This window comes from Theobroma cacao, chromosome 3 (assembly GCF_053813885.1).
Source record: "Theobroma cacao isolate CCN51 chromosome 3, ASM5381388v1, whole genome shotgun sequence".
Classification (NCBI taxonomy): domain Eukaryota; kingdom Viridiplantae; phylum Streptophyta; class Magnoliopsida; order Malvales; family Malvaceae; genus Theobroma; species Theobroma cacao.
Genome location: NC_142641.1, coordinates 45,249,527 through 45,271,971, shown reverse-complemented (window position 1 = coordinate 45,271,971; position 22,445 = coordinate 45,249,527). Strand labels below are relative to the sequence as shown.

Genomic DNA, 22,445 nt, shown 5'->3' with positions numbered 1-22,445 from the left:
AACTCTACAAGGAGAAGCTTTCTCTTTTCTTCTTTTTAATTTTTTTTTGTTTCAAAAATATCCTTATCTATTAAAAATAATCTCAATATTACACCCTAAAAAAATCTTCTCAAAATATACCTATTATGATAATTTTAATTAAAATTAAAACTTATAAATTGTCTTACCAAACAACTTATTTAAAAAAAAAAAGAACTTATAAAAGTAAATTTATCAAATTACTTTAATTTAATTTTAAAATTATTATTTTTCATAAGAATTTCAGAACTTTTAAATTAAAAAAGATAAAGCCAAACAAGCTCCTAATATCGAATATCGAGTATCCGATATTAAAATATAGTAAAAATTTTAAAATTCATTGTAAAAAATATGAATGAAAGTAAAATAAAAAAAATATTATATTCATTACTAAAATTAAGAATTATATGATATAAATAAATGAATTTTTAGTAATCAAATAAAATTAATTTAATAAAAAATATATTGATACATATCAGGTACTTTCAATATAATATAATATCAGAACAATACAATATATGAATTTTTACCCTTTTTAGAGTATATCATAATATATTGCACGGTAGACAACACGTATAGTACGTTATGATAACTATGACCTAGAGTGAAATTTCTGAGCCTTATGTATACGGTTAATGCTTAGTCATTAGTCAACCACGTCACTGCTAAAGAGCTTGAACTTGTTGGCATCGCGAACCAATTTCCTGATGGAAGAAAACGCGCCCATGATACCTACACCTGTGAAGGCAATGATGATGAACAGATTGATCCAGTAGGTGAAAGACAATCTTGAAGGCTTATGGGTCATGTTGTAGAGAAGCATAGGGAGGATGAAATCTAGCGGGATGAAGCCGATAGCGCCTACAACACCGCTTATATCACCGAAGAAAGGAAGCATTGCTGCCATAAACCCACAGAATATCACATACAGTGACCGAAGAATTAGCCTAGGGATAAGGTTCCTTTTGGAAAACATCCCTAGTTTCACATCAGCTGATTGCTTTTCCATGATCTCATAAGCAACTTGAGAATAAACCTGTTTTGTGTTGGAGAAAGAATATTATCCCAATGCAACTAAACAAAGAAAAGGAAAGAATCAACACAGTACAGTTTCTCCATGATTTGACTGAAAGCGACCATATGGATAGCTTACCAAGCCAATGGCTAAGAGTTGCAGGAGAACAAATAAAACTGCAAGGCCAAGAAGCATGGTTGGAGCCAAGGAAGGTCCTTCATCTGGCATCAGACTCTTAAGAATGTTTGAATTAGATTTGTTGCCGAACACCCAGTATCCAGAGACTGCAGCAGAATAGAAAGTAAAGAAGGCTACAGTGTAACACATCAGCAGTCCTTTTACCATCTTTCCTGTAGCAGGCGGAGCCAGAGTTGCCTGTAACAATGAGAACCTTCAGAGGAAAAACGAAGAAGGTTCAAAGCATTTCAGTAGAAAATCTCAGAATCTTCCAGCTCAGAAGGTTCAAAGCAAATATAAAGATTCATGTAAGAGTTGAAATTACTTGTATTTCAGGAAGTATCCCATTCCCAAAAATTGCAGCTATTATGGAAATAGAAGTGAAGGCACTAAACACCCTTGCTGAACTTGAAGATTCCAAGGAATAGTCCCGAGGGGGGGCATTTTTGGAGAAACCTGCCGTAAAAATTAAAAGTTATTCAAATACAGGAATGAAGCTACATTGGTGTGTCTATATTTTGATAATAAATGCAAAGAATTCTGCTCAAAAAGAATGGCGGAAATTATTACAGTCTTTTACTCAAAGGATAGATATCTTACAATAATAGAAAGCAACCAATTCTTTTAGGTTTCTAGTTGTTTGAAGTTAACTCATTATGCCAGCAGGTTTAGCCATTAAAAGTGTGTTTATCCTCTTGTTCCATTTAAAGTCCCAATGACTCGAAGCTAAAAAGCTTCCTTCAGAAAGCAGCAACTTGTGATCACCAAGTCTATTCATTGGTTGGGCTTGATATTAAAATGTATTTAACACATTTATGGAGACACCTTCAGCATAGCATTGAATCACTCACATGCTTGTCAGTACGAAATCTAAACCAGTCAACCTAATCTGCTTTCTGCTTCAAACAAGAAAAGAGGAGGAAGGCTGGACCGTGTATTGAATGATTTGAAGAGATATGTTATCATCAGGTAAAATAAGAACGTTCTCCACCATATTACCCAGTTTATCTCTGATTTTTTCTTCCAGGCAGATATAAGAATTATGAATGCTTAAGTCTTCTACTTAACAATAGTAACAGCTTATCAACAAATATTTTAAAGCAGGTCAATGATTTCTATACCTGCATGAATGCAAGCACCAACCACAAGGAAACTGTACCCCAAGCAGAGAAGAAGCGAAATTAAATTGATATGTCTGAGGGAGTGGAAGGATGGAAGCTGAGAGAGAACTATCATCACCACTGTCACCATTGCTATAAACTCATACAGCCTCAAGGATCCATTGGGAGAAAAGTTCTCATACATGATCTTTCCACAATCAAAACAGGCAAAATTACAAGAGATACAGGAGAATAATTAGTACTGTCATTCACCCATGAATCACTTCTATTAAGTTTCATATTCATTAGTACATCTAAAATACTATGATAGCACAAAATCCCCACCCAAAATGTCAGGAAAAAACCATCATTCTTATCAGCTCTAGTTTGAACCAATGCCTGTACAACACAGTTCTAGATAAAATTTGACCAAATCTTTAACTCCAAGTTTTCTCCTGATTCTCATCTCCTAAGCAGTGACCTTTAGATTTTATTGCTCCGTTCACAAAAGTCCCATCTTCAAACCAGAGCTAGCCACGAGGCCTTGCCACAAGAAGGAAATAAATGATCAAATAACTGACTGAGGCAACAAATGAACGGTACCTTATCACTATCCTTGGAAAATACAAAACAGGTAGGTATCAATCATCCCTATCCAAGCTTGTCCACGTTACAAAGAAAAACTTGAGTGCACATGCTTTTATCAGGTAAAACTTGCGGTTGTTAATGGCAAGACTTGGATTGCTTTAGAAGCAATGACAATGCTTATCTATATGTCAGACCCCAAAACTTCCATATGTAATCAATAGACGGAGGGCCATACCTTAAGGCACTGCCCTGCAAGCAAAATGGCTCCTATTCCGACCCCTGTATTGATAGCAGTTTGGATGAATATAACAAAATAAAACATCCATCCAGACCCTGCATGAAACACATGAGAAGTAAGATTTGAACCCAATTTACTTGCTTATTTAGCATTTCTTTTTTTCCTTTCGTAGACTTCTTTCTAAATATACAATCAACAACACCCACCTACAGATAAATGAAAGAATTTAGAAATACAAAATTCAACTTATACACTGTTAGTGAATATGATAATAATTCTTATGAACAGTACTAGCATACTATTATATATTTTTCATTTCATTGACTTTTGGCTTTTCAAAAAGGTTCCAAAACTATAAGAAATAGTGAATTTACTGCTAATCATCGTAAGACAATGCACACCTTCATTTCCATGGAAAATGTGCTATAGAAGAAATCATCTTAAACGACGTCGCATTAAAACCAGTTTTGTCCTTATTTGAGCTCTTTCATATTTACTCCCAACCTATCAACTAAAGCCACGTATACATTTTTTTGCATCATGTGATATCGAAATGGCAACAGTCAACCTAATTTTCATTCTCCGAATGAGGTCAACCGTCTTTAAGCTTCCCAAAACTCAGCCCACAAACGATGGCTACTTAGTAGTATAAAATGGTACTGTAATAATTAATTAAATGATCCAACTTTTACGCTTTGCCGAAGACTGATGACTAAAAAAAGGGTACCGAAAACAAAACGCTACCGGTCAACACGAAGCAACGATTGCATGATCGAGTAAGAAAAAATATTGTTAGTTGTTACCTAGAACGTCGGCGGCGAGCTCGCGGAAGCGGATGTGGCGGCGACCAGCTTGTTCGCAGTGTTCAAGCACCCTGGACATGAGATAGTAAGAGTAGAAGGTGACACATCCCAACGCCGTCAAACAGAATAAGCCGAGGCCCCACCCCAGTCCCCTGAATGCGTAAGGCAGCGTCAGAATTGTGGGCCCGACTATCGCCGTCGTCAGATGATACCCCGCATGCCACCACTTCCCTATCAAAACCCGAAAAAGGAAAATGACAATTTGCTTTAATCTTATATATAGACTTAGAGCTTCGTATTCGAGTCGTGATCTCCGATGAAAACTGTGGTTCTACACCTTTTGATTCAAGAACGAAGGTCGCTCCGGCGTCGGATTCCAGGCGGGAATCTGGGAACACGTCTGGTTGTGTAGGTTTCGCCATTTTTGGGCGCACGTTAGGCAAAGATGGAGGAGGATGAGAGTTGAGTAGTTTTTGGAGGGTGACGAAACTAAGCTAACGTACGCCAGCAGCCAGAGGAGGAGGGCTGACGAAGGAGTAATATTAGCATGAACATCTTACAAACAGAATCGATTTCGTCTGAAATACAAAAAGAACCCGGGGGGGGTCCATGTAACGTTTCTTTTGGTTCTATATTTGTTTTTCTAATCTTTCAATAGGATGCGTAATTACCGTACTAGCCTTATGGTATTAAGATTTAAGGGTGGTTGGATGAGTAAAGGATGATTTTCTTTGGATGGGCACGGAGAGTCTTTCATGTCCGTCTTTCGCAACCGATTTGGACGGGATGAGCAAGCAAGTAAGTTTGAAGTACTTTTTGTGAAGAATTATTGTAATTCTAGATTTTGAAATCAAATTGCAATTCCATGGACATCAACCAGAGAACGTTGGATTAGAGTTTGAATCATAAAATTACAGTCAGAAAAGTAAATCAAAATGTGAAACAATCTGATCCTAGTTGAACAGCTCTAAAAGCCCAAGCTATCTAACCGACTTATGTTCAACAAATACTTGAACATCAACAAAACATCAATAGAGCGATGTCAGCGTTCACTGTTGCTGCTGCTTGGTCTCCGCAGCTTCTGCAACAGATTTGTTGTATTCCTCCAAATCTTTCTTGTATGCTTCCATGGCTTCAGCAGCTTTGGCATTCCAAACATTCTTCTCTTCCTCACTAATTTCCTATAAAGACAAAGCCCAATGTGAGTGAAATAGATCTAGAATTGCAACTGCAGAATTGGGATTTGGGAGAAATTCATACCTTCCATTTCACTGAAATCAGTGCATTAAGAGTAGCATTGTTGATTCCTGGTCGCTCTTGCATCAGGGTTTTCCTTGCTTCCTTACTGAACAAAAGGAATGAAGAAGCAGGCTTCTTGGGTCTGTTCGGGTCAGAGCTCTGCTGCTTCTTCTTCTGGCGTTTCTCTTTGGTCTTCTTAATGATATTTTCCGTCTTCTCTTTCTTCTTAAGCAGTTGAAGAGCTTCTTGTTTCTGAAGTTTCATCATCTCCTCCTCTTCCTTTCTAAGACTCAGAGCTTCTTCCTCCTTTTTGTGCTTGTAAACCTCCATTTCCTGCATGTATTTCTCCTTCATCTTCTTCGCCATCTGCAATTTAAAGAAAAAAAATTGAGAGATCGAACCAAGCAAGTAAAAATTTTATGGAAATTCGTGTCTTTTTCCACAGATCTAATACCTCCTCATAAGGTCCTCTTTGTTCTTCAGTCATGTTCTTCCATTCTTCGCCAGTGATTTTCGCAACCTCCAAGACGTTCTTGTTCTCTGCAAGAAGAGCTGCCCTCCTCTCATTTGAGAACAAGAAAAATGCTGACATCGGTTGCTTTGGCTTCAATGGATCCCTTTCTTTCTTGGTCTTCTTGGTCTCCTTCTCAGCCTCATGTCTGAACTGCAAGTATTGTTCAAGTAACTCCATAGCAGTCTTCTGCTTATGCTCATCTTCTAAGAGCTTCATGGCTTCGCACTCGCGCTTCTCTTTTGCAATCACCTGCAAATAGGCCTCCTTTTCTGTGTGATATTTCTCTTCATAAGGCTTCTTCTCTTCTGCAGTAATGGTCTTCCATTTCGCCCCCAAAATATTGGAGACCTCTTTGAAATCTGCCTCTGGATTCTCCTTCTTGACCTAAAATCAAACCTCCCCAAATTAGCACAAGAAATTGAGACAGAAAGTAAAAAAAAAAAAAATCATTATTCAATATTTTCAGTATCTAGTTCTCTAAATTTTACCTCGTTCCATTGATCTTTGCACCATAAGATATAAGGCGGAGATGGCCTTTTCTTTTCAGGACCTCCCTTCTTCTTCTCTTTCTTGTCCTGCTCCTTGTCTTTCAAAGATTGAGCAATTGGGAAAGTCTGAAGAAAAGAACCAAGAATTAGAACCATCCAAACCTAAAATCAAGAAAGAAAGAATAGACAAATCAAGAATAGAAAAAGTACCATGGTGGGCTTGAACTCCTTCATCTTCTGTAATTTCTTAAACTCCATCTGCAATTTCTCTTGTTCTTTTCCCTTGGTCTCAAGCTCGTCCTCCTTCATCTTCAGCATCTCATCTTTCTCCTTCAATAACACCTCAGTCTTCTCCTTCTCGATCCTCAACTTCTGCAGCATCTCTTGCATTTCCTGCAAGTCTTTCTCGAAAGACTGCTGCTGCTGCTGCTTGCCCTGTTTCCCTCTCGCTGCAACCTTCCCTTTCTTGGGGGACGTGAGAGGCTGAGAGAGCCCCTCTTGGTTCTCTTTTGACGGATCGGCTTCCATTGGAGAAGCAACTGGAGTTGGGGAAGCCTGCGAGAGCTTTTGTGCCAAGATATTGGCTTCATTTGTTGATGGGTTTTTCTGTTTCAGGGCTTTCCTTCCGTTGTTTCTTGATTTCTTGGGCACATCAACAACCGCTGCATCAGCCATCTTGGGGAAGGGAAGAAAAATTGAGAGAAAATGGGTTTGTTGAGATATGATTGAATAGGATAGTTGAGAGGAAGAGCGGTGGGTATATAAAAGGGAAGCGCAACGGTCTGATTTTTCAAATTCAAAAATAAGTTCTTTAGATTTAAGAGGGGGCGTGGCGTCCAGGTTTAAAAGTTTTTTGACCGTTCATCGGGATTGTTTGGATTTATTAACACAGAAGGGAATATTCCCTAAAAAACTGCCTGCGTTTATTTATTGAGCCTTTAATCAAGGAAAATAATCCATGACATAATCCCCTCATTTGGAAATATACTGATTTTTTTTAATATTTAAAAATTTTGGATTTAATGCAAGAACTTCTTTATTAATACAATGTATTTTAGGATGTAATATACTGCGCAGGTACCATTACTCTAATCATGTATACAGCAATGTGCAGCAATCAATGAATTCTAGAATCGAAGTTACAATTTTTAATGCATGGATTACAAACAAGTATGATTTATCTATTCATGGATTCTATTCCTATCCAGTAATTCCCTGTATGGGGCAGAGAACGATGAGTGACTCAGCGGAGGGAAACAGAGGAACCACTGGCATTCAGATGATAAAATGCCAGGGTTCATCTAATAGCTATGAAGGAGAATCACTCAGGCTTTTGCACTGTCAAAATTTCTGAGACAAAACAACCTCTAGAATGGCGCAGGGAAATTTCTTAACTAACCATTAACCACCATTTCCATAATCACATCGTTCCAAAAGTCTATCGGTCCTGGTAAACACCAATGTAGACAGTCATTCTGAACAACCGCTGTTTTGTTCTCCGCAAATGGCTGAAACTGACGGTATGGCCCGGGGTGCCCATCCGGCCTCAACAATAAGAGATTTGTGAAGTCAAGAAGCTTGAGTTTCACCCCATTGTCAGCAGCTTTTGCTGCTGTCTTCTCAAACTCTTCCAGTTCAACATTGCGTAAAATCCTGTTCAAGTCCTTTATTTCAATCTCTCCTTCTTTAGCTGGTGTTGTCCTCCGACAAGTCCCTCCATTATGCCATTCCCCATTCTCAAAGTGATCTGGCGTGGACGTCCTAAAAAAGATCAAGCCCTTATGCTTTGATGTTGCAATGAAGTCCATGACATAGTGGAGGGTTTTGTTGTAAGCATAAACAAATCCTAATTCTGTCAGGTTTTTTTCAGGACATATATGGCAGCCAACTATGGTATCATTCTCATGGTAGATCGCAGCCTTGAGAAACCATTTTCCAGTTGAGATTATCATGTAATCTAAGCTCTGGTAGACATCTGTCCATGTCTTATCAAGCTTGTCCAGATGCAGCTGAACTTCAGCTGTAGAAACACCGTTGTTATCTTCAAAAATTGCAGCCTTTACAAGAAAAGGAGACCAAATATTTGATATTGTGAAATTGTATGACGGGAAATGCCATCTCTTTGATTTGTATTCCCCGTCATGGTAAACCTCAACAGGTCGTTCAACCTGAAAGTTTTATGGAAAAGTAAACATCATTAATAACCACTCCACAGAACAAAACATTATGAACAAGGAGATAGTTTTGCTTACAACCATAGTAAACATACAATAGTTTAATGCCAGGTAAATATATGCAGAATAATTTGTTGTTCCGTGTTAAAAATAGTACAAATTGCTTGGCCACTAAATTCATAAGCATCACAAAACAAACCAGAAATCATTAGCGCATAAGATTTCAGGTGCTTATTCAGAACAAAATACGAAAAAAGAATTAAGTCAAACAATGACCATCCACTGCACCTCTCCCTCTAGACTTCATTATCATGACAAAATGCTTCTGTGTTTTTTCTTTTAATAGATAAGTAATGACAAAAGGCTTCTTGCTTTAGCAAGTCCACCACAATTTTAAGTCAATAAAAGATCTAAAAACATAGCTGATATAATCAAAATCTCAGGTAAAAGATTGCTAACCAAGGCCGAATAGTGACCGAGCAAACAGATCAATCACTTTATCAACCTCAAAGTGATTTACACATTCCTGTAAGCAAGCGTTTGCCTTTAAATGTCCAGATTTTACTCATCAAACTTACAGAACATGGAGATAGCAACTAAAGGGGGCAAGAAATATGACAGGGTTATTAGCTACCAAGAACAGCACTAAGGAAGTACATCCCTTATAACACAATGACACATAAGTGAGAAAATACCACAGTTTTGATTAGTGACAGTATATTTATCAGATTACAAAAAGTTTCACAGTCAAACGTTTCCCTGTCTTCACAATGTAAATGCATGTCATTTAAAACAGAAAGAAAGATTTTGTATGTGCTAGCGTCTCATGTATCTGCTATCTGAGCACAATATGATGGAATGCTGACCTTTATCAGCAGGAGTGAAGTGATTCTGTAATACCAGATGCAATCAACAACAAACAAAGCACATGAGCATGTTGATGCACGATATTTGGAATGCAACCCTTAGAAAGTGCAGCGCAAACACTTTCACAGAATTCAACAAAATACCCAAAATTTCCAATCTTTTTAAATTAACATCAAAGTGCATGAGTCATTATTCACACAAGCCTAGCATTTAAGTTGGTTGTATTAGTTACCAAGCCAGCACATCAACTACTGAAGCTACAATAGCCAAAAAATCACATAGGAGTGAAATACATTAGTTTACCACAAAATCAAATGATAATACTGTCCAATGCTCTCAAATTAATAAGTTCAAAGACATTGTTGCAACATTAAAATAGTTTGTAGAGAGAAAAGTGCGATAAACAGTACCAACCACTAAAATAGCTTCTACCCTAAGATAAATTCCTCACCATCTAGTTGAACTAGTTAGCAATGTTAGGAAATACAAAACCAACAGATCAGAGTGGCCAGCAGAAGCATGGTCAGTCCATAACGACAGGTCCCAGGATCACAACCTGGCTCTAATAACAAAGTAACTTTGCTAACCAATATTTTCTTTTCCCTTCATGGTACCTAAGATAACTGATTTCATCTTTTTCCTTCTATGAGGAGAAAGAGAGAATTAATCTTTATTTTAGAACTGGTGCAAGTCATATACTAGCATAACAAGTACGCAGAGAACCATATAATTCTTATGATAAAGAGGAAAGTTGAGGCCAGGGAAGCCAGATTTATTTCTAGTTTATATCACCCAAAGACAATGTTAAAATTTGCTATAACTGTCGAAACACATACTGTTGTGAGCATGCACAGCAGTGACTGCACATGGTTGCGAGATATGGAATCACCAATCAAAGCCCATGCTTTATTTCTCATCAACTCCAGAAATCTCCCTGCATTAAATCGCGGTAACTGACAATCACGCGGTTTCCACTTCCAGTATAGATACTCAGGATCAGGGCGGCCATTCCTCATACAATTCTGATGACCCTCTATCAAGGGGCAGCTCTTGTTGGTGTAAGTTGGGCCTGAGGGACTGGGTATCCAATCCCCTGTAAAGAGATCACACTTTTCTGCAACAATATCTGGTGCAACCATAAATTTAAACAATTAAGCTACAACATTAAAACAAACTCACTAAAAAAATCAACAAAACCTTGTATGTGAGATGTTAATAACAAAAGTAATAGCTCAATAAACTATGGATGGCAATATCGATCAACTTAATAAATGCAGTATCACAATAACAAGAAGAAGCTCCTTCACTCTATCTCATAAAAAGTACAGTTTTCATCAACAATTAGTAGGTAAGACACTGAACAAAATAGCTAAAAGTACCAATCAGTTAAGAAGAAACAATAACACAAAAATCAGAACAAGGTCCACCAGAATCCAGCATTCTACATGACCATAAATCAACTTGGAAGAAACCCATCAAAATTTTCAATCTTTCTAATCAAAAACAATATTGTAAAATGTAAATCAGCAGATCTCAGAATACCAACTTACTTACAGCTGATTCAATGTCATTGAGCATGAAAAGAAACAATACAAATAGAAAAAAAAAAACAAAACCCAATAGAAAAAAGGATCCAAATTTAGTTACCTAGAGGTATCTGATCTTCATTTTCAGGTATTTCAACAGAGACAGGAGGTTTCAAGTCTGGCCCTTGAACTTGCTCTTTCCCCAACACAGGGGATTCTAAATCAGATGCAAATCCTTTAGAACGAGAAACGAAGAGCCTAAAAGCAAGACCCACTAAGAGAACAGCAACAGCAAGCTTTACAAGCACGTGTTGATGCTTGTTCAGAGACCATGACTTCCAGTTCACTCTCATTTTTTTTTTCTTTCTTCCTACTTTGTTTTGTTTCGGCAAACCGGAATGGCTGCACTTCCCTAAACTTGGGTAGTGTGCAAGAATCCAAATTATTGAGCTGGGAATTCAGAAGACCGACATTGGATTCTGTATTGAATTATTGAAGTACATGCTTTTATTACGGTATTAACAGATGAGGACCGAGGAGTACTAAACAATTCTTTTTTATTGGGGTAGCCCCTTTTGTTTTTTTTTTCTTCTTTTAAAGATTGCTGTATACAATTATTAATCAATTATTAACCTTTGTTAACTTTGCTTTATTAACAGGTGGCGGCTAGGACAGCTTGAATTGTTCATTTTCAAAAGGAAGTGATTATTACTTAATTGACGATTGATATTTTATAATATAATAAGATTATAGATAATATAATTATAAATAATGTTATTACAAGTAATATAATTATAAAAAAATAATATTATAATATTTAGTATACAAGTAAAATAATAATTAAAATGTGAAAAAGGTAATATTACAATATTTAATTTATAAGTATTTTGTTGAAAATGTAATATTAATGTTTAAAATTATTCTTATTTTTTAAAATATAAATTTAATATATTTATTTTTTATAATTAATTTTAATATAATATAATCTCTTAAATATATTTTAAATGTCATATATTTTATTTTTATTTCTTATTATAATCTTATATATTTTATTTTTTTAATATAATTTTTTATATTATATATTTTCTTTAATATCTTTTATCTTATTATATAAATTTTAATTCCTTATATTTTATTTTATTTTAATTTCTAATTCTTATATTATATATTTTATTTTAATTATAGTATTACAAAATATTTTTAACAAAATAATAAAGTTGAAGTGTAAAAATATCTTTAATCACATTATAGAGTGCAATGTATTGTAATTGTATTAGTTTTGAACTGCAATCACATTACAGTGTAATATGATTACATTGTAATTTTTCATTACAGTGATTTATTGTAAAACAAAAACTATAATGTAATTTAATTAAACACAAGAAATGTGCTTCTACTTCTCTTATACCGAACGCTTCCTAAATACTAGTAGTAAAAAAAGTTTTAAAATTTGGATAAAATGAAATATAATTACGTTAATGAATAATTAAATTAAGATCTCGTTTTGCATGGTATTTGCCGTGTTAAATAATGCCGTTAATCTAAATAGAAATGCCAATTGCATGTTAATTTGGTTTCAAAGTGTTTTTTTATATATATATTTTGTGTCAATTGCAAAAGCATTTTTTAGTATCAAATAATCAAAATATTTATTTTTATTTTTTAAATTACAAAATTACCCTTTTTATTATTTGAAATAAAATTTCAGTGCATTTTCAAATAATTAAAAATATAGTAGGAATATAATTATTTAATTTTCTAATTTGAAGCAACATCTTTTAGGTAAAATCAAACCCAAGGATCAAGCAAAAGAGCAGTGCTTTCTGTTGGCAACCATTGTGCTAATATGATCTCTAAAGAAACCTTTAACAGCTGATTGTTGTGCACATCTGGTTCTGTTAATGTATTTTAATGAGTACAGTACTATTCCCTGGATTACCAAATTTGCTCGAATGGTTGGCTGATAGTCGCAACATGAATGCTAAACATGAAAGTCAGAAGAGTTGCACCACATCCATAAACTTTCTGCAATTCTTTATTAGGTGTCACAGTAAACAAAATAGAGCCATTGAGGTCAACCGCTCTGCTGCATAAGCTGCCATCCAGCTCTCAACACCGTCTGTTTCATTTATTTTGACAATGACTTCTTTCCTTCCTGCCTCTTAAGTAAAGCAACGAATTCATTTTGCAAGAACTTCACAGCTGAGATTTCTTTTTTCTGCTTTATTAGCCATTACCATGTCAGTAGGCCAAGTTTGATCTGGAAACCTTTCCTACAAGTTTTACCTAAGACTTAAGAGGAAACGGACAACACATCCTTTTTACCATATCAGGATTATGCCAGGCCCTGGTTCTAAACTGGCTGCCAAACTCAAAATGACCTGAGCTGAATGGAGTAACTAATGATTTACAGCGTGAAAGCCTGAAGCCTCACCAGGCAGATAGTAAATATTTCCAGATTTAAGAATAGACAGGAAACAACCAACAAAATTTCAACACCTTGCTCACATGACCCATCCTCGGTCTCCAAGAAGACTATGCACACACCGAAAAGAAGAGGGGGGACAAAAATGAGGAAAAGAAAGGGAAGGCTTAAACCTGACATAGACATGGTCTGTCCATTGATTGAGAAAGGATGGTTTCCTCCTTAGTGCAACATAGACACTCTACACATGACACATGGCAAATATCATCTGGCCAAACCAAGGAGAGATCCAAATGCACAAACAAGCATGTATCTTTAATGAAACTTTTCTTGTTACAAATACAACAGATTACAAAGGATTTGGACTTTACACCAACCATATAGAAACAAGGTTTTTATAGGATTATCAAACAAATATCAGTACGGCTGCATGGGGAAAAAGCAATTGCTTCTTCGGATTAATCATCAGAGGAAGCTGTAGCACCTGCTTCCAATAGGTTTAAGAAATCAAACGAGCTCTTTATTCACTAAACCACGCCAGGGAGCCGCATGCCAAATCCACGCTTTTCTTTCCCCACTCTGTTACCCAAATTACAATAGTTAACAATCCAGGAGGACAAATAACACAGCAAGTTTTAAAGGTAGATTTAACTGCCTAACATATGTCTCTAGGCAAAGGAAAAGGGAAGTGGCAATATCTGAAGCTGACATAGTTTGTTTACCAATAAATTAACTTCCAGTAGTTCATTACCTAAAAGGAATTATATCACAGCTTTTTCCTATCAGTTCCTGAACTATAGGCCAAGCGAAACATACCTTTTAAAGATTAAAAACTATCATTACTATTTCACACAAAGAAGAGCAGATGACATCCAATTCTTTGGCATTAAGAAAATGCACAAAATGAAAAATGGTCTGAATGTTGTTCATAGGACAGTCATTTCCTTAAAACATTATCAAACAACACTACAAATGCTGCAAAATTTCCATCATTCTTACATGGGTAAACAAGTTGTTCGTCCATTCTTCTTCATCATTGTTATGTTTTCCCCTTTCTGTGTTTTTAAGTTGCACAACTGCATTGATAGTTTAAGTCATCTACATTACATCTATTATAAGAGTTTAACATCACTTAATCTAGGCATGCTTAGAAGGATTGAAATTACCAGTAATTTCCGGGACGAATTGGCCCCGCTTGCTTTTCAGCCTTTCTAACTGCAGAGTCAGACATATCTTGTCCATTCACCAGAACATTAGGTCTTTCATTCTTTATGTTGTCATTAGATCTCGAGCAATCTCTAAAGCTTTTCTTAATAAGACCGACTAAAAACGATTTGCTCCCCTTGTGGAGTTTCAATTGGTTTTCTTCTTTGCTTGCTTGCAAAGTGTCTTTAGATGAACTTGAATTAAGATATCCACTGAAAGAAACTTCCACCTCAGTTGCCACTGGCGCATTTTTCTCAGAAACAACTTGAGAGGCATTTTTCAGTAGGATAACCTTCTCTTCTTGTGCTAGTTTTGTCCTATTTCCCTTCCTACTCCCACTCACTGCTTGATTAGATGATGGGTTGCTGACTTGGTCCTGAAAAGGTAAACTTGAGACTGCAGGGCAAACATCATAACTAGATGGCTGCTCCGGAGAGCCAGGAGAATCTTTCCAATCAATCACATTATCAGGGCTCTCTACGTCCTTAGAAGATGTTTGGTCATAACCAGAATGTTCAACATTTCTGGAGCTGGGGATAGTGGCACCAGCATTAAAACATCCATGAGAACTTAGGTGGCCTACATTCAATAACTCAGAAGACTTTTGTTCAGCCTCAGTAGGTCTTCGCTTTGGATTTCCAGGAACAGAATTAATCAGTCTCTTCTCCATTTCAAATACAATCGCAGTTGAACAAGCACCGCATCGTAATCGCTGGTCATTCTTCATCGTTTTTCTGAATTTCCTAGGCAATTTTAACAATGCCAAGCATTTATGGCATGTTATAAATGGAGCACCATTGGCTATAGGGTGACAAATTTGTTTATCCCTGCAGGCTAGCACTACCCTTCTAGGACATCTTCGACCAAAACCATCAATATCTGAATCGATGTCACTTGGCCATACATGCACTGGTGAATCTTGAAAGTTCACTAGAGGGCATTGGGCAGTTCTAGGAAGATAATGCTGCTGAACTCCATCAGAATTCACATAATGATTGAAGTTGGAATTGCAAGGGTCCTTCAAAAACCTTCTCTTGCTAAAATCAGGTGGGACTTGCAAAGGGCCTTTCAAATTTTTGTCAGAGCAATGTAAACATGAGCATGCAGGGAGGTGATACAAGGTTTCATCTGGATTTGGATATGATGCAAGAAGATCTTCGTTATGCCTTGAAGAGTAGCCATAAGTCCTATGCTGATGGTGGTAATGGGTTACTTGCTGATGCCATCTTCGGTGCATACATGGTGAGAGAGAATCTCCACAGCCAGGTATCTTGCGACGAACATGCTTGGAAGCTGGATGGAATTTTCCATAGTTCTGCACATGATCATCATCATTCATAGAACTATGATTTAAATAAGTCAACTCCGAAACATGAGGATATTGTGCAGAACGATGATGAGCAGAAGACTTGTTCCCAATGGAACCACCAAGAGGGTCACTAGAAGCTATTATGTTATCACTAGGAACCATATCCCTGGGTCTCTGGAGCAGTTGATCTTTTAACTCATCCAGCTCCTTGAGCAGCTGAGTCCGATCAAATTTTTTTATCACACTAGGCACATCTAGGTATCCAAAACTCTTCACTGGTTTGTGGTAGCCATAGGCAGAACCGTACCTATAATTTGAAGGTCCCTCATCAGGATAACGGTAAACTGAAAATCTATCCTGTTCATCAATTGTTCTCAGGCTCCTCTTGTAAAACCCCCCAAACCCATCTCTGTCCACACCCCGCATATCTGTAACACCCTTCAACCTCAAGGACCTAGCAAAGTTTGCTAATTTGGGGGAGTAGTCTTCAACTTTGCTCCCTCTACTTGAGTTAACAGACTTAGACCGGTTCATGTTCATATCCTGATCATCCCTTTGAGCCCAATTATTCACTGGATTCTTTGACGATGGCATATAATTATCAACATATCCAACTCCTTTCTCAGCTCTATTATGCTCATGCTTATGTTCCCTCACTTTTTTATCATCACCAAGGTAGACGTTCTCCTTATTTATTCTTGCTGACACACTGTTGAAATTCATACTTTTTTCTCCAAAAGTTCTCTCCTTTCTCCTACTTATACCCTCAACTCCACAAATTTCAGTCTCAGAAGCACTACGTAGACTACCTCCTTTGTCTAACTGACTATCCACTTCCTCACAACCCCCTCTTCCCTTCTCCTCAATGGGCTTGTCCAGAAACCCATTACTAGCCGGCTCTTTCTTCTTTGCTGTATTGTCAAAGAAAACCAACAAAACCTCTCAATGAATGCCTTTTTAATTACACAGAAACCGACAGATAAAAAATTACAGAAAAGAAAAAAGAACAACTTTAGATTGTTCTCTTCTACATATTAGCATGAGCTATTCTTTTTTTTTTTCTTTGATTTCTCAGCAATAAAACAAGACAAGGTTAATTGTAAAGAAAGCTAACCTTGAAGAACAGCACCACAAGAGCCACACTTGTAGAAAGAGTACTCGCGAAGCTCCTGTAACAGACTTTTACACTTAAAGCAACGAACAAACCGAACTTGTGATTCTTCAGCCATTACTAATGAAACAAAGCCCCAGAGACTCAATGAAACAAACCAAACTAAACCATTAAACTATCCAAAAAAAAATCACAAAAAGATAGAAAAAAAAAAAAAGCTTTTTGGTTTCTTCAATTCCCACACAATCTTTGCTTCAAAAGATTCAAACTTGAGACATACGAAGTTTACTAAAACAGAAAATTAAGAAAGAAAAAGAAGGAAGTAAGCAAGAAATTGTGTCCCCCTTGGGGAGAGGAGTTTTTATGGTCCAAGAATCTGTTCTTCCTAGTAAAGATGTTTGGAGGGAAAAAAATAAAGACAAAGTCGTAATAACCTCGTTACTCTTTAGTCGTTAGAAGAATGGGCCCAAAACTGGTAACGTGTTCAAGTTTCTATCAAAATTTCGTAGAAAAAGGCTGCCACGAAAAAGAGTTTATCTTGCTTGCCTTGGTTTGAAAAAGGAATACCATGGCCTGACTGACGGGACTTGTTTCGAGAAGGAATGCACTTGACCTTTTGCCTATAAACTGAAGTCGCTCTCTCGTTTGCTACACAGTGAACATACACATTGTTGGATGCCCCCAAACAGTATAAGCACGTAGCCTAGCCGGTGGACAATTTTCTTAGGCATTATATCAAATTTTCAAGTGATGAAAGGATTTACTCACCAGGAAAAACTGTTGGAAGACAGAGTACAGAAAACAGAGTACCGACCATATGATGGTTTTCACCCTTGACCTCTTCTTCTTAAATTGGAGTTATGTCAAAGGAAAATCATTGGGTTTTTTTTTTGGGTACAGTGGGACAATACTAGAATATTAGAGTCATGCAAATTTGTTTCTGTATGAATATATGTTGCACAAATATTGCAGACTGGACCCTGTTTCTTGTTTAGATATCTAGCGAGATTGAGACCTAAAAATGCCAAAATTAGCTCTATATAAAAAGTTTAGACACATAGTAGGATCAATATTGTTTTTATACAGTACCACAGACAATTAAAGCAATCATAAATTGCAGACAAACATTATCAAACACGTATTGTACAAAAACGCGGTTAGAGAAAAAGAGAGATGATGCCGTAAACTTGGCGCTGGTAAAGACATTTATGGTCCTGCCCATCCTGGAAATTGTAAGGAAGCCAGAGGAGAATGCAACGGCCAAAAGTCGTCTTCTCATCAACATCATTAGAACCCTTCTTTTTCCATCGGTTAATCTTACATTAAAGTGAGTTGACTTGCGTTGATCATGGAAAAGGAATGAGATTAATCTATGGGAAGGGCCGAGTCAAGGGGACTGGATAAGCTTTTTGACTCTCAAGCTGAAAAAAATGAAGGTTTGGTGCAAATTTGCCAATCATCTCTGTGTATGTTTGAATTTCATTGGAGTAAAACTTAAGGTTTTCAGCAAGTTCTTATTGGCTGAGAGAATTGAAAAGGGTTTATAGCCGTTTTCATGGTATCTAAGTTGCCAAATGGAGGATGATACTTACTAACAAATTACTAATAGAAAAAAAAAAACATTGAATGTTTCCATTAAAAAAAGGTAAATCTCGTGATCTAACAGGTACGTTTGTGTGATGCTGTATTATTCTGACTATGTCAGCTTTTACTGTTCTTCACTAAGAAAACAATGATATCTGTTGCTACTTGTCTTACCACTAACCAGATCATTTTACCAAGTCAGAAAGTTAGTCAAATACTAGCTTGGAGGTTCATTTTAAGTGGAATTTCTACCATTTAGAGAGTCAACAGTGTTTTAGTGGTGAGAAGCTTTGAATATGATGAGAGATAATACGTTCATAGATGGATACTGAGTTTGTTGCACGTGGCAAAATATATGCAATGATGAATAAACAGCAAGAATTCAGGCCTCCCCTCCCAGACCAGGACATTCGTACTACCAACACACTAGTCTAAACTCAGTGTTAATTCCTACAGCTTAGAAGTCAAAAACCCTGATCTCCATTTGCATATGCTGCAGCTAGCTCACCTTTTCACACTAATTGACACTAATTGGCCTGTTTTTTCTTTCTTTTCCCATCTTTTGTGTTAGTTTTTTCACTTGGCGCACCTTGTTCACTTGAAAATCAATTTCAAATCAAAGGGTGGGCTGAAGCCCAATTAAAGAATTCAGTGCGGGTCACTGTTAAAATTCAGGTCATGTTGGGCTTTTCATGGACTACGAAAGGGAATAATTACAGTTAGCCCAGTTTGATTAGTAGATGTTATGTTCTGCAAAAGATTTATGATTAGCATGTCGCCTGAAGAAAAGATTTACTGAAGTAAAATTGACCCTCACTAGGTAGTATATATGTTAGTAATATTGTAACCAAGATTGCCACAAAAGCTACAGAGCTAAAACTTGCCTCCATTTATGTTTTCTTCAATTCTACAGCTTCTTCTTGCTTGCATAACCTAACCCTGTTGCACAAACTACAGAATCCACTCCAGAGCGTTTTGTCCTTTGTCATTTTCTGTCCCGTCTAATCCTCGTCTTCCAGAGCGTCCACTTCACAACTTTTCTGAACAATCCTACTCCATCAAGATTGCCCATTTCCCCCGCAACTCTCGCTTCTGCTTTCGGCTTGTTTGATATGATTCTCAACTGCATCGACGGCCTGCAAGGATATGGCAAGGCCATCGTGTGCCTCTCCAGGACATGACCAAATGAAGCCAATTCGTAAGAATCATACAGAGGACTCCCGCAGTCCCATATGCTATCACTTTCCTTTGTCTCTGATCTTGATCTTTTCTTCTCCATGATCAAAACAAAAACACTAGATTGGGTTTCAGGATAACCACCCATCTCTCTCTTCTTAAACTTCTCAACGTTTTTTGTCCTATCTTCTTTTCAGAACATAACATGATGTCACTTAATTAGGCTCTTCTGGTTAAGACAATATGCTACATGTTTGTTGATGATGCAGAAACAGTCAAATTCCAACCATTGGAACAACATGATTGGGGGCTTTCAGCTTGTTACAGTTGGAGTTGTTGCATTAAGCATGCATTAGCACATGCTCATTTGCTCATCAAATGCATACGAATGACTGGGCAAATGAATAACTTAACTGAAAGGACGGTGCTAGCCACCTATCTTGAAATAGAAGCTGCACATCAAAACTTTGTTTAATGTTGTCTTGACTCACCGTTGCCATGGTTTTGTATTAGTGATCCAACAAGTAGACCACAAATGGACTGGACGGACGGCTTTTATGTTTTATAGCATTTAGTCTTCGCTTTTGGCTTACAAAAATGAACTGTCTTTAGTCTCATTCTTTGTTTTTCCTCAGTTTCCGCCCACCGTTTCTAGTTTCGACAATTGATGGCTATTGGGTATTGATTCGTATTATCTTGATCATTTATGAATACAGTACACATTCACGTGACACGTGAATAACTTTGTGAATAGTCAATAGCTCACATGGTCCAAATCAGCACGAGTTTTCTCTTCTGATTTTTTGTTTGAATGGCGAGAGTAGGAAAAAAGTAAAAGGACGAGAGGAAAGAACAGATGGAAGGTTTCAACAGCGTATGCAGATACAAAGGGGAAGCAAATGAAGGGCAAATGGCCAAGCATGGGCCTGGTGCATACAGCAACTCAGATTTCAATTCCTGGGCAATCAGGCAAAACCAAATCAATTTCCAAGTCCGAACGAGAACCGGATTTCTGAACCATTAAAGAGAAGGAAAGTGTCCTTATCAATGCCACAGATAAAGTGGGAAGGTTTGAGAATCATTTCTAGCACAAGAATCTAAAAAACCAAGTGGACAGATAGCTGGCCATAGTATCCATCGCCTCCCACTACACGTTATAATGTTTTCAGTTAAGAATAACCCACTTTTTCTCTGTACAAAACGGTTGGAAAATCACAGCTCCAACTTGTAGTGAAAGAAAAGACTAGGTTCCACATTCCTTCCAATTTTTGACCCCTGCCCCCTTTTCCCACCAATATTATAAATACTAATACAAAGATAGAATATTTCCAGGCTTTTCAAAAGGACAAAACCAGTTCAATCACCCCAAATAACAAGATTAGTAGGTTTCAGTTTCACACGTTTGCACATACAGGAAAAAAGTATAGCCATCCTCCTAGGTAACCTCCTGCACCATATCTGAGCTGCTGAAACTGAAACTCTGAAGAAGCCATGGATTGCTTTTTGTCTTTCACCATACGTAAAAGCTCCCACTTATTTCTCTGTCCAGCATGTGGATAGAAATGACCCATCGATGTTGCGATAAATGTCAGAGTCTTATTCAAATTCCACAATGCATTTTCTTTTCTATATTGATGGTGTTCAGGCTTTAGGCTATGTGCTTGGAAATTTGCCATCAACAAAATTTTTGTGGACCTGACCCGACGCATCAAACTAGCCACAGCTTCGGCTTGTAGAGAGAGAGAGAGAGAGACAGCGACATTATGGATAAACCCAGGTCCATTAAATATTAATTCATCTTAATTATGGTTAAGTACCATACTAATTCCTTCCATATTTCCATATATGTATTTTCTTTCTGAAGGAAAAAATGGTCCAAAAGAAGTAAAACCGAACTCATTAAAGCTTTCCAAATAATAAGGGCAATAAGCCAATAAGGGGAAAGGACCTACTTTTGCCTTAGCGCACGCAATGTAAATATATAAATATTTCCTTGTATGGGTAGATTTTGTGAACTTAATCTGAGGCAATTTCCATGCACGAATACCATGAGCTTGAAGCAGTGCTTGAATTATACATCCAACGCTTGGAAAATATGTCAGGCGAATTGAATCGTCAGGTTGGTCACCTTGACTCAAATAGAATTGGGTTTGAAATTTAAGATTTGACTCGATTTTATTTAAAGTATTATTATATTATTGAGTTTGCTTTATTTAATTTTAATTTTAAATTATATTTTTAAAATTTAATTAAATAGACTTAATTTGATGAATTTAGTGTTGTCTTGATACGTGGAAAGGGGGAAAAAATTCCACTTCAATAAGAGCTAAGCGAATTGAGTGCAAAAACATGGTTAGGGGTAGTGTTAGGTGTTGCTAAAGAAAAAGGCTAAGCTAATTGTAGTGAATTAAATTAATGATCTTTTACTGAATTGAAAGATAATCCCCTTGAATTTTAGTTCATCAATTAATGTTTTCTTAATGATTACTTAACTTTCATTAACCGTATAGACAAATTATACTCTTGAAGTTATTTCTCTATTTTTTTTTGTCAAAAATTACTTTTACTATATATATTCATCTATATAAGTATCACATTCCTTAATTATGGTCTATATTTAAAGTATTAATACAAAATTATTATTAAATATATTGAATAATCTTGTTAATCTTTTCACCAACGAAACACGATTTAAATTCAACGCAAAAAAATATTTTTTTTAATTAAAAAAAAAAAAGCAAAGAGCTTTCACTAACCAAACATAGTGTAAATTCATTGTCCCGTTTATTTTTAATTAAATGCGGCAACCCTGCATTTGAACCACGTTTCTCTGTTTTTATTTTTATTTTTATTTTCCCGTTATTTATGAAATTGTAACCCAAAAATG

The 22,445-nt window shown here is 36.6% G+C and overlaps 4 protein-coding genes across 4 annotated transcripts; all 4 read right to left on the bottom strand.

Annotated features, from left to right (window-relative positions):
- Window positions 1–443: 443 nt before the first annotated feature.
- Window positions 444–4,531, bottom strand: LOC18606664 (putative GABA transporter 2). The gene is made up of 7 exons (XM_018118301.2): window positions 4,277–4,531; window positions 3,940–4,170; window positions 3,134–3,231; window positions 2,332–2,518; window positions 1,536–1,666; window positions 1,172–1,408; window positions 444–1,054 (listed from the first exon to the last, which is right to left on the bottom strand). The coding sequence occupies exons 1-7, from the start codon at window positions 4,359–4,361 to the stop codon at window positions 665–667; spliced, it is 1,359 nt and encodes a 452-aa protein (XP_017973790.2). The 5' UTR covers window positions 4,362–4,531; the 3' UTR covers window positions 444–664.
- A 234-nt stretch (window positions 4,532–4,765) lies between these two features.
- Window positions 4,766–6,910, bottom strand: LOC18606663 (high mobility group B protein 6-like). Its single transcript, XM_007040404.3, has 5 exons — window positions 6,391–6,910; window positions 6,181–6,306; window positions 5,633–6,076; window positions 5,200–5,544; window positions 4,766–5,120 (listed from the first exon to the last, which is right to left on the bottom strand). The coding sequence occupies exons 1-5, from the start codon at window positions 6,853–6,855 to the stop codon at window positions 4,989–4,991; spliced, it is 1,512 nt and encodes a 503-aa protein (XP_007040466.3). The 5' UTR covers window positions 6,856–6,910; the 3' UTR covers window positions 4,766–4,988.
- A 322-nt stretch (window positions 6,911–7,232) lies between these two features.
- LOC18606662 (protein trichome birefringence-like 23) lies at window positions 7,233–11,239 on the bottom strand. The gene is made up of 3 exons (XM_018118570.2): window positions 10,869–11,239; window positions 10,058–10,347; window positions 7,233–8,348 (listed from the first exon to the last, which is right to left on the bottom strand). The coding sequence occupies exons 1-3, from the start codon at window positions 11,098–11,100 to the stop codon at window positions 7,575–7,577; spliced, it is 1,296 nt and encodes a 431-aa protein (XP_017974059.2). The 5' UTR covers window positions 11,101–11,239; the 3' UTR covers window positions 7,233–7,574.
- A 2,227-nt stretch (window positions 11,240–13,466) lies between these two features.
- LOC18606661 (uncharacterized) lies at window positions 13,467–17,645 on the bottom strand. The gene is made up of 5 exons (XM_088804907.1): window positions 17,567–17,645; window positions 16,802–16,856; window positions 14,339–16,598; window positions 14,172–14,248; window positions 13,467–13,751 (listed from the first exon to the last, which is right to left on the bottom strand). Exons 3-4 carry the CDS (start codon window positions 16,408–16,410, stop codon window positions 14,236–14,238), a joined length of 2,085 nt encoding a protein of 694 aa, XP_088661033.1. The 5' UTR covers window positions 16,411–16,598; window positions 16,802–16,856; window positions 17,567–17,645; the 3' UTR covers window positions 13,467–13,751; window positions 14,172–14,235.
- Window positions 17,646–22,445: the final 4,800 nt, after the last annotated feature.

Excerpts from the sequence above, each read along its gene's own strand:
- LOC18606664 (XM_018118301.2), bottom strand. The coding sequence starts at position 4,361 with ATGGCGAAACCTACACAACCAGACGTGTTCCCAGATTCCCGCCTGGAA. Across the intron at positions 2,519-3,133 it reads TTGCAGGGCAGTGCCTTAAG|ATCATGTATGAGAACTTTTC; the intron begins GTATGGCCCTCC and ends GATTGTGGAAAG. Across the intron at positions 1,055-1,171 it reads AACTCTTAGCCATTGGCTTG|GTTTATTCTCAAGTTGCTTA; the intron begins GTAAGCTATCCA and ends AACACAAAACAG.
- LOC18606663 (XM_007040404.3), bottom strand. The coding sequence starts at position 6,855 with ATGGCTGATGCAGCGGTTGTTGATGTGCCCAAGAAATCAAGAAACAAC. Across the intron at positions 6,077-6,180 it reads GCAAAGATCAATGGAACGAG|GTCAAGAAGGAGAATCCAGA; the intron begins GTAAAATTTAGA and ends GTTTGATTTTAG. Across the intron at positions 5,545-5,632 it reads AAAGAGGACCTTATGAGGAG|ATGGCGAAGAAGATGAAGGA; the intron begins GTATTAGATCTG and ends TTTAAATTGCAG.
- LOC18606662 (XM_018118570.2), bottom strand. The coding sequence starts at position 11,100 with ATGAGAGTGAACTGGAAGTCATGGTCTCTGAACAAGCATCAACACGTG. Across the intron at positions 10,348-10,868 it reads TGAAGATCAGATACCTCTAG|ATATTGTTGCAGAAAAGTGT; the intron begins GTAACTAAATTT and ends TGGTTGCACCAG. Across the intron at positions 8,349-10,057 it reads TGCTGTGCATGCTCACAACA|GTTGAACGACCTGTTGAGGT; the intron begins GTATGTGTTTCG and ends TAAAACTTTCAG.
- LOC18606661 (XM_088804907.1), bottom strand. The coding sequence starts at position 16,410 with ATGAATTTCAACAGTGTGTCAGCAAGAATAAATAAGGAGAACGTCTAC.